This window comes from Erinaceus europaeus, chromosome 2 (assembly GCF_950295315.1).
Source record: "Erinaceus europaeus chromosome 2, mEriEur2.1, whole genome shotgun sequence".
NCBI classification, from domain to species: domain Eukaryota; kingdom Metazoa; phylum Chordata; class Mammalia; order Eulipotyphla; family Erinaceidae; genus Erinaceus; species Erinaceus europaeus.
The window spans coordinates 7980057-7991525 of NC_080163.1; the positions used below are offsets into that span (position 1 = coordinate 7980057).

General features: G+C 39.6%; 1 protein-coding gene across 1 annotated transcript; it reads right to left on the reverse strand.

The window, feature by feature from the left end:
* Positions 1–4543: 4543 nt before the first annotated feature.
* On the reverse strand, positions 4544–5455 carry LOC103123639 (vomeronasal type-1 receptor 4-like). Its single transcript, XM_007534297.2, has one exon. The coding sequence runs from the start codon at positions 5453–5455 to the stop codon at positions 4544–4546; it is 912 nt and encodes a 303-aa protein (XP_007534359.2).
* Between the last annotated feature and the right edge of the window lie 6014 nt (positions 5456–11469).

Consider the following 11469-nt stretch of genomic DNA (forward strand, 5'->3'; position numbering starts at 1 on the left):
ATTTTTGATGTTGTTTATTTATGCTCTAATTTTAGTGATTTCTGTCCTTCTGGTTGCTTTAGGGTTCCTTTGTTCCTCTTCCTCTAAGTCCTTGAGGTGTGCAGTAAGCTCGTTCATTTGAGCTTTTTCTTGTTGTTTAATATGTGATTGTATGGCTATAAGTTTCCCTATCAATACTGCTTTAGCTGTGTCCCAAATATTTTGATAGGTTGTGTCTTCATTTTCATTTGTTTCCAGTAACATTTGAATTTCCTGCTTGAGTGACTCTCTGATCCAGTGGTTTTTAAGGAGTATTTTGTTTAGTTTCCAAATTCTGTGACTTTTAATAATTTTATGTTTGTTGTTAAATGTTAGTTTTACTCTGCTGTGGTCTTAGAAGATACTTGGGATGATTTCAATGCTCTTGAATTTATTGGTGCTGTCTTTGTGGCCTAACATGTGGACTATCCTTGAGTATGTGCTATGTGTATTTGAAAAGGTGTATTCCAGTTTTTTGAGGTGAAGGACTCTGAAAATGTCCAAGAGGTCTAGTCTGTCAATCTCTTCATTTAATGCTCTTGTATCTTTGTTGATTCTATGCTCAGTTGATCTAAGTGTGAGAGTGCAGTATTAAAGTCTCCCACTACTATTGTATTACTATTGATGTATTTTTGAAATTCTTTCAGTAGGTGCTTGATGTATTTAGATGGTCCCTCATTGGGTGCATAGATGTTAATAATTGTAAAGTCTTCTTGGCTGATTAATCCTCTAATAATTATGTAATGTCCTTGCCTATCTTTTATTACTTTATTTAATTTAAAATCTATTGTGTATTAGATGAGAATGGCTATTCCTGCCTTTTCTGTGGTCCTTTAGCCTGTATGATAGTTTTCCATCCTTTCACTTTAAGTCTGTGTTTATCTGGTTGTGTCAGATGGGATTCTTGTAAGCATCATATGGTTGGGTTATGTTTTATGATCCATCCCCCCACTCTGTGCCTTTTGAAGGGTGAGTTTAAGCCAATGACATTTATTGATACTATGGATTTCATGCATTGTAGTGCCATTGTTCAAAATTTTTTTTTGTTTGCTCTGACATATTGCAAGTATTATAGTGATGTTCTTGTTTATAAGAGGTCTTTTAGAACCTCTTTAAGGGCTGGTTTGGTGATGGTTGCCTCCTTTAACTGTTGTTTGTCTAAGAGAGTTTTGATCCCTCCATCTAGTTTGAATGAAAGTCTAACAGGATATATTATCCTTGGTTAAACCCTTTTTCATTCAGGGCTTAATAGATATCTTGCCATTCTCTTCTGGCTTTTAGAGTTTGAGAGAAGTTTGCTGATAGTCTTATGGGTTTTCCCCTGTATGTTACTTTTTATTTCTCTCTTGCAGCCTTTAGTATCCTTTCTTTATACTTACTTCTTCTCATTGTGACTATGATGTGTCTTGGTGTCTTCAGGTCTGGGTTGATTCTGATTGGAACTCTTTGGGCCTCTTGAATCTTGATGTCTTTTCTGTTATTCAGATCTGGAAAGTTTTCTTTTATTGTTTCCTCTAGAATGTTTCCTTCCCCTTCCTCTCTTTCTTCCTCTGGCAGGCCAATTATAAGAATGTTACTTCTTTTGAGATCATCCCATATGTCTCTGTTGTTGTTTTCAGTGTCTCTCAATCTCTTTTTGAGCTCTTTCACCTCTTACTTAATTTTCTCTAAGTCATCCTCTGTCTGACTAATTCTGTTTTCTGCTTCTGTTAGTCTGCTTTCCCTTCCCTCAGCTTATTTACTCAGTTCAGCTATTTAAGCTTTCATTTCTCTAATTGCCTCAAGAAAATCAGTATTTTCCTTGGGGGTCTCAACTGTTGTTTCCCTAATACTGCTATTCCTTTCCTCCAATGTTATTTTCATTTCTGTGATTAATAAGTTTATTATTGCTTGCATACTTTTCTTATCTATGGTTACTTCTGGCTGAATTTTAGTTTATTCTGGGCTCTTGTCTTTATTCATTGGAGTAGCCATTTTGTTTTTGATCTACCCATTTTTTTTTATTTATGTGTTTTTAATTTTATGTTCTGTTTTTCCTCAGTTGTTGTGTTTTGAGTACAAGCAACACTGTACTAAATATCTTTATGACAAATGCACTCACCAACCTTAGGAATTACAATAGCAACTGAAGCAAGGATTGAAGCAGTTTAATCACTACCAATTAGGCAAGCAATGTATCCAATCTGTGAAAAAATAGCAACCAAGTCCAAGTGAAGAAGAAAGAGAAAGGAAAGAAGAGATAGCAAGAATAGGCAATTATGCAAATCTACTATCCACTGTATATTCTATGGGTAGCAAGAGGAGAAAGGGAAATAGAGCAGAGATACACACATAGAGGGTCCACTCTGAGTCAGATTTCTTCCCCAATATAATTCACAAATGAATATCAGTGAATTCAGAAAGACAAAGAAGAAGGAGGGAAGAAATGGAAGACAAGATAAAAAAGGAAACAAGAGAGAGAAAAGAAAAAAGATAAGAAAACGAGCTGTAATAAGAGAGCAGTGAAAGGAAAGTTTTTTAATTGATAAATTTATTTTATTTTTATTTTATTTTTTTAATTAGCTAGGAGGAGGGAGAAGGGGAGAGTCTGTAGAGGAGGTAGGAATAATGAGATGAGTTCCTCTCACAATGGAGAAGATGCCCAGTCCCCTAGCAATGAAAGATACCTTAAGAGTTAATTCTGGTCAACCTAAAGGAGGAAGGGGAAAGATATACACCTTTATATAATATTAATAATAAAATAGAACAGGGTACAAAAACCTGTCCCAGATTGCCTCAATCCTCCTGGGCAGAGGCAGCTGATTGTTAGGAAAGAAAAAAAAAACCCTCAGGACTAGACAAGAATAGCAGGAATAGACAGTTATGCAAATCTACTATCCACTGTATATTCTAGGGGTAGCTAAAGGAGAAAGGGAAGTAGAGCAGAGATACACACAGAGAGAGTCCACTCTGAGTCAGATTTCTTCCCCAAAATAATTCCCAAACGTGTATCAGTGATTTCAGAAAGCTGAAGGAGGAAGGAAGAAAGGATGACAAGAATGAGAAAAAGAAGAAAAAAATAGAGAGATAAGAAAAAGAACAGTAATAAAAGAGCACTGAAAGGAAAGAGTTTTTATTTATTTATTTATTTTTAATGATTTGATTAGCTATGGGGGGAGGAAGAGAATGAGTAGGGGTGGTAGGAAAAGTGAGACAAGTTATTTTAGCAGTGAATGAGACACCCAGTCCCCTAGCAATGGAAAATACACTAAGTGTTAATTCTGATCAACCTGAAGGAGAGGGGGAAAGGGGTACGCGTTTATCTTGATGATAAAATAGAACGGAGTAAACAACCTGTCCTGTCTTCAGCCTGGATGGCTTCAGATTGCCTCAGGCCCCCTGAGCAGAGGCAACTGATTGGCTACTTAGAAAGAAAAAAGGTCAAAGGTTTCAGAAGGGAATAGAATTAGAATGAATGACACCTCCTGGTGGGATAGGAATCTTGAAAGAAAGAAGCTCAGCAGGGGAGCCTGCTCCCCAGGGACTGGTTATGGGGGGAGAGGGGGGAGGGGGTACGCTTCAGGAATAATATTTTAAAAGAAAAAAAATTTTCCATTTCTTTTTACTCTATTTTCTAACCCAAACTGAGTTATAGTCATCTCCTTGGTGTCACCGCTAGGACCCCTTATTGACTGGCCTACTAAAGGCAAAAAATCCTACCATTTCCCGTAGATGTGGTCAGAGCTCAAGCCACTAGTGGCTTCTCATTCTGCTATCTTCTGGAATCCTATGACCATTTTCATATGATTGCAACATAAATAGAACACAGTCCATTCAAAAATGTTTACTTCATATAACAGCAATCTAAGATGTGATGGACTGCACAGAATTTGAACTTTGGTTCCAGAATCTCTGATACCTACCTTCAAGTACATCTTCTAGCTCTGTGGGCTCAGTCTCTCTTCAATTCCATGAGTGACCTTCTCTTAGGCTCCCCTCTATGGAACAAAATTTCAATCATCCCAATGAGAGAGAACTTTTGGTAGCTTTAATTTATCCCATAATTAAAACTGAAGATCTCTAGAATTGTTTTCAAGCCTTGTATTGATATAGGAGTGCTGGAGGTGTGATTCCTACCTCTCTCATCTCTGTCTTCCATCTCAATTTTTTGTATCTATCCAAAATAAATAAGTAAAATTATATACAATAAATAAAAATGTAAAATGACAACAAAAATCTCTATAATATTTATGACCTTCTATTTTAAAACAAAAACTCAGAAGTGATTTTTCTGTAAGAATTAAAAAGACAAACTATGTGACTAATAATAAGATACACCCCCCCCTTATGATTGCTACTAGACTTTACATTTTAATAATTTGGAAGTAAGTCTAATCTTACTGACTTGGCTGCATGATAGCTAATAATAATCCTGATGGGTCTGGGAAAGTTGATGAGAGCAATGTTCTGCAAATGTATGTCACTTATATTTATTTTCCTGGTCATATTGTGGGGACATGGATTTTTCATGCAGATAATGGAGCCATCACATCCTGGAGCAGTGGCTCCTGAGGAGGAAGGGGCTGACAGTGGGGAAAGATACAGTCAGTAGAGCAGAGAGGTTCACCATCCACCAGCTGGGATTCTTTGACAGAGCAATGCAGAGGTGACAGGTGCAGGAGAGGGTGTAGCAGGTGACAAAGGTGCAGATCAGCACCAGGATTCTCTGGGTGGCCCTGGTCTCAGGGGCAGCTCTGGGGGTGACACGAGCTCTGTGAAGGTGCTGGACCTGCTGCTTGTGCCTGTGGAGCATGGAGACCATGGAGCCACTGGCCCAGAGCATGAGGCCAAGAGACAGCATGTCAGGAATAGAGAGCAGTAATGTACTCAGTGAGGCTGCAATTTCATGTTGAACTATTACAGAACAATATCCAATAATTTTCTTTGTGATATTTTTATTCTCTGAATTACCACTTATATGTATAGCAACTATAAGATAAAGGGACATGCTGAGTATCCAGATCAGGACCGTGTAGCTCTCAATGTTCTGGGCAGCCCTGTCTTTGTGCTGGGCCCACCTGGAGGTCCAGGGGCTGATGGTGACCATCTGACATACACCCAGGAGGCAGGTGGTGCCCATGGAAACCTCCCTGCCCACTCTTTGAAGATAGAAGACAAGTTTGCACCCCAAATCATTGAGAAATTCTCTCATCCCCAAAGCTGCCATGGTCTGTGTGACTCCTTTGGAGAGAATGACCATGGAGTTGGCGACGGTCAGGTGTCTGAGAATCACATCTGTGGGTCTCACCCTGAGCTCAGAGAAGTGTAGGGAGATGCAATGGAAAAGCAGAGAGCAGTTCCCCAGCAAACCCAGTAAAATCTGCAATGCAAAGATGAGTCCCACTGCCACATTCACAGAGGTCATTCTGGTTTCTAGAAGATGGCCTTTCATCTTCATTCTTAGAGTAGCAGGGAGACAGGCTGTGCAGGAAGCATGGGAGCTGGAGGCATCTAGGATTCAACCCTGCAAGTTTCTATGACAGCATGTTTACCGAATTGCTTTTCTTTTGATTAGTGTCTTTCTTTAATGTTGTTGTTGTTTGCTTGCAGGTGCTGCTGCTGTTGCTGGCACTTCACTGTACTGGCTTCATCTGACAGACAGAGGTAGACAGACATAGACAGGCATGCATAAGGGAAAGACACCATAGCACTGACATTTCTCAAACCTGGGACACAATGTGGCAATGCAGGTGCATAATCCAAGCGAATCCTTTTTCTGATGCTTAGTAAAGTTATAATCTTTGATGATAATGACCATTAAATAACACTTCATTTGTATAAATCACTCAAAGGACACTGGGCATGTTGTATTGATGAAGTCCTCAAAGCTGAAACATAGGCAATACGGGCATTCCTGGAGGTGAACCACCACCCGTTCCCTTTTTTTTTTTTAATGAGTTCTTCTCTTTCCCCTTCTCGTTCTACTCCTTCTCCTCCTCTTCCTTCTCCTCCTTCTTATTCTTCACCCCCTAAAATCAGGAACTTAGAAAGGATGTCCAGTCTTACTACTTTTATTCAGCATAGTCCAAGAAGTTCTAACCATCAAAATTTGACAAGAAAGAGATATTAAAGATACAATTTGTGAAGGATGAAGTTTAATTACAATTAAATGGGTAGATAAATAGATGATAGACAGATAGAAAGAAAGATAGACAGATGATAAATATATAGACAGATAGATAGATAACATAATGGTTATAAAAAAAGACTCATGCCTGAGGCAGCAAAGTTCCAGGTTCTATCCTCGACACCACCATTAAAAATAAGGGTATCATCATTTGCAGATGCTATGCTTTTGTATCTACAGGAGGACAAAAATTCTGCCAAAAGATTATTGTGCACACTGGAAAAAGCGTAGGAGGTGCAAAGTTCAAGGACCAGAATAAGAATCCTTTTTCGAGCAGCTGTCTCCAAAACTGCAGGGTTTGGAGACACAAATGGTGAAGGAGATCTGCAGGCATCTCTTACTCTCCTCCTCTCTGTCTTCCCTTCTTCTCTCCTTTTCTGTCTGTCCTAGCCAATAATGACATCAACAATAACAATAATAACTACAAAAATAAAAGAACAAGGGTAACAAAAAGGATTAAATAAATATTTAAATAAAGACTATTGAAAATCAGTAAATTTAGTAAAGTAGCAAGTTAGAAAATCAACACTAATAAATCTGTGGCATTTCTTTTTTACATTTCTTTATTGGGGGATTAATGTTTTTACACTCGATAGTAAATATAATAGTTTTATAAAACATTTTTCAGTTTTCCACATAATAATACAGCCCCTACTGGGTCGTCTGTCATCCTTTTGCAGGACCTATATTCTCCCCTCTACCCACTCTAGAGTCTTTTATTTTGATGCAATACACCAACTCCAGTTAAGGTTTTACTTGTGTTTTCTCTTCTGATCTTGTTTTCCAGCTTCTGCCTGAGAGTGAGATTATCCCATATTCATTCTTCTGCTTCAGACTTATTTCACTTAACATGACTTCTTCAAGCTCCATCCAAGATGAGCTGAAAATGTGGAAATCAGCATTTTTATTTATTGATTTATTTAATAAAGTAGACATTAACAAAAGCATAGGATAAGAGGGGTACAACTTCACACAATTCCAACAACCCAATCTCCATATTTCATCCCTTCCTTTGATAGCTTTCCCATTCTATATCCCACTGGGAGTATGATCCCAGGGTCATTGTGGATTACAGAAGGTGGAATGTCTGGCTTCTGTAATTACTTTCCCGATGAACATGGGTGTTGACGGGTCAATTCATACTCCCACTCTGCCTCTCTCTTTCCCTAGTAGGGTGGGTCTATGGGGAAGCATTGCTCCAGGACACATTGGTGGGGTCTTCAGTCCAGGGCATCTGGAACCTGGTGGCTGAAAAGAGAGTTAACATACAAAGCCAAACAAATTGTTGAACAATCTTGGACCAAAAGGCTCGAATAATACAGATGCAGTGTTGGGGGGGTACTCACTGCAGACTCTTGTGTACTTCTGATTTCAGGTATATATTTTTCCCTGGTTGATGGACATGTGTGAACATATGCTCTATCTCAGGGGACCTGATCTATATCTAGGTTTGGGGACTTTATTGGGGAGTGGACCGCCTGGAATGGAATTAGAGAATACTATAAAAGAAAAGGTGATGAAGCAGAAGTGTTGTCATTCCACACCTGAAGTCTCTGGACACAGTCTGAAGTGAAGCATGCTGGGGTGGCACTCATTCCATTGATTAGGTTGCTGTCGGTGGATGCAATATTATTTGATATGAATTGAGAAAAGCATGCAGGAAAGTGGGCCCCACCCTAAGATTCCAGGACTGGGGGAAATGTAGGCTCTATGGTAGAAATATGAGATTCCTGCTGTCTTAGGGTTCAAGAAGACAATGGATAGTTATTGTTATCATCACATTATTTGGTAATTGGGTTAACTTTGAAACTTTGTAAGGGTATGCTGTATAATACCCAGCATCTTGTATATAGCTGTGCCACCGGTTGCTTTTGTTCTCCCTGGTCTAGAATTTTTGGAGAGTCAACATATCAAAGACTCAGCCTATGTATTGTAAAGACTCAGTCTGTGTTTTAAAAATTTCAAGACATATGATCAATTTTCCCCCTCTCATATTAGTTAAATAGTGGTTTACATGAATACATGTTAATAGGAGTGTACATAAACACCATTCTCACCACCAAAAGACTGTGTCCCATCCCAACCACCCCCCGCTCCTCCCCCCCCCCCCCTGCAGACCTGGGGAGCTGAATGTCCTCCCTCCCACTCACCACAGGGTTTTTACTTTGGTGCCCTACTCTCGATTTAATCAGATCCTGCTTTTAGTTTCCCTTTCTGTTCTTCTTTCTCAACTTCTGTTGATGAGTGGGATCATCCCATACTCATCTTTATCTTTCTGACTTAGGTCACTTAAGATAATTACTTCCAGCTCTGTTCAAGCTGGGTCAGATAAGATGGGTTCATTGTTCTTAATAGCTGCATAATATTCCATTATGTATATATACCACATCTTTCTCAGCCACTGATCTATTTTTGGGCACCTAGGTTCCATCCAGGTTTTAGCTATTATGAATTGTGCTGCTATGAACATAGGTGTACACATTTCTTTTGGTTGGGTGTTATGGAGTCCTCGGGGTATATCCCTAGAAGAGGAATTACTGGGTAAGACAGAAGGTCCACTTCTAGACTTGTGAGGGTGGTGCAGATTGCTCTCCAGAGAGGCTGGACACAATTTACATTCCCACAGTTTATATTCCCAGCAGCAGTGCAGAAGGGTTCCTCTGTCCCCACAGCCTCTCCAACATTTGTTGCTGCTGTCCTTTTTGATGTATTCCATTCTCACAGGGGTGAGGTAGTATCTCAATGTTGTCTTTATATGCATTTCTCTGACAATCAGCGACCTGGAGGCATTTTTTTGTGTTTGTTAACCTTTTGGATCTCTTCTGTAGTGAATGTTCTGTTCATATCATCTGCCTATTTTTGGATAGGGTCATTTGCTTTTTTTATGCTAGGTTTGCTGAGCTCTTTGCATATTTTGGTGATTAGTCTCTTGTCTGATATGGGATGTGAAACTCTTCTCCCATTCTATGAGGGTCTCTTTGTTTGTGTGATAGTTTCTTTGGCTGTGCAGAAGCTTTTTAGTTTGATGTAGTCCCATTGGCTTGTTTCTGCTTTAGTCTTCCTTGTGATTGGGTTTGTATCATCAAAGATGTCCTTGACGTTTAGGTGGGATAGTGTTCCACCAATGTTTTCCTCTAAGTATTTGATAATTTCTGGTCTAACATCCAGGTCTTTGATCCATTGAATTTGATTTTGTTTCTGGCGAGTTAGAGTGTTTCAGTTTCATTCTTCCTTTTTCTTCTGACTCATATACTATATAAAAAATGGACAAAAACACTTCTCGGCAAGGGACTTCCAGATATGGGACTACAGAGCAGCAGAAGCTGTGTTCCTCTCCTCTCCTCTCCTCTCCTCTCCTCTCCTCTCCTCTCCTCTCCTCTCCTCTCCTCTCCTCTCCTCTCCTCTCCTCTCCTCTCCTCTCCTCTCCTCTCCTGTGTCAACTAGGAATACCAAATGAGACCAACTGGGATCACAACAAGGCAGGACTAGAATGACTTCAGGAACCCACAAACCACCAGTGATTGCAAAGACATGTGGCTCCTGGACAGGGAGGAGACTAAGGAGAGACTGAGCAGCTGGAAGCAGTACAGCAGTTTACCAGTTGAGGCACCACCTCCAGTCTGCTTTACCAACAAAAAGACTGGTGAAGGGAGGAGAGGATGAGATGCTGGTGCCTCTCTCCCTTTTCTGTAAATTTCTCTGCCTCCTCCAAAAACAAATAGACAAAGAAAGATGCAAAAAGAAATGACCCACAGGAGCAGTGGATTCATTGTGCAGGCGCTGAGCCCTTGTGATATCCCTGGTGGCTATAATAAAAACAAAGACAAAGTGTGGAAAGTGAGACTCATTACATATAGCTTGCCTCTTCCATCCTGAAGGCTCTTAGATACAGACAGGAGCAGGGGAAATTATTAGCAGCTCTTGAAATTATCAGACACTGGCATCCCCATGAGACTTTTTTATTATAAGAAATTTACAGAATTGTAAATTAACGGGCAACAATTCCACACTGCTCTCAGCACCAGGATTTTTGGTCCACATTCTCTCCATTGAAAACTCTAGTGGTTGTCCCAAGGTAATAAGTAAGGGTTTACAGTTACTTCTATAACTAACTAAATTTACATATATTTGCTGATTTTTTCCCCATCATCCTGCCTTCTCTTCCTTTCTAAGTCACACCTACATATATTACTGCTTTCAAATGTTATTAATTTTTTTTCTGCTTTTTTCTCTGGGTCCTGATGGAATTGGAGTTCAGATGCATCTGCTCATCACCCTCTAATATTTATCCCCCTCTGGTAATATGGAACAAAATTCATTTCAGGAGTACAGAAGGTGGAAGGCTTGGCTTCTGTCATTGCTTTTCTGCATTAGAGGGTCAATCCATACCCACAGCCTACATCTATCTTTCTTTACTGAGGTAGGGCTCTGGTGAGGTAATGTTGCAAGGAATATTGGTAAAGTCATCTGACCAAGGAAGTCAGGATAAAATCATAGTAGCATCCACAATTTAGTTGCTAAAAGTAGTCAGTTATGAAGCAAGATAATTTTTTTAATAAATATGAACCAGAAAGTAGGATTAGAGTAGGTGAGAATGTGGATTTTAGGGTGTTAAGAAACTAGAAAATGTATTTTAAGTGTGTTTCTAGGGGTCTATAACTTTAGTGATTTGTTGCTTGTGCTGGGTATCTAAAATAGAGGGGGACTAAAATTTTTCTTGGAGAAAATTTACTCAGATTTGAGAATAGAACAATAAATATGCATTATGGAACAGGGTAGAGGGTAGCTCCCAAACTTGAAGAAACTATATCAGCACAATTAATTGTTTACCACATCAATCTGACCTAAGAACCATGTATATTCCTATTTATCTCAGTAGTCTGTGTCACTTCTGAGCCCCTGTCAGTCTGAACTCATAGTCCTTGGCCACAGCTGATAACATTCTAGGCTGCACTCATTTCAGGGCCCATCTTCCTTGAATGGCCCAGTAGGCTGACCAGCTTCCTTCAGAGTGGGGCATTCCCTATCACTGCTAGTTCGTATTGGGGGAAAGGTCTTGGAGAGGCCTCTGAAGGGGCTTTTGATGACATTCCTGATGGAAGTGACCAGTGATGGTGGAGAGAGGGGTCTGTTAGAGGTCTAGGCCCATTGTATTGACAGTGGAATCATAGGATTCCTTAAATTTGGTCCAATGAGTAGGGGTGGGCTGTTGTAGATAAAAAGGCCACCATTAAATGAGGTCAGACTTTTATTTTAGAATCTATGTTACTTATTTAAATAGTTTT

Coding starts and splice junctions, on each gene's coding strand:
- LOC103123639 (XM_007534297.2), bottom strand. CDS start 5,455: ATGAAGATGAAAGGCCATCTTCTAGAAACCAGAATGACCTCTGTGAAT.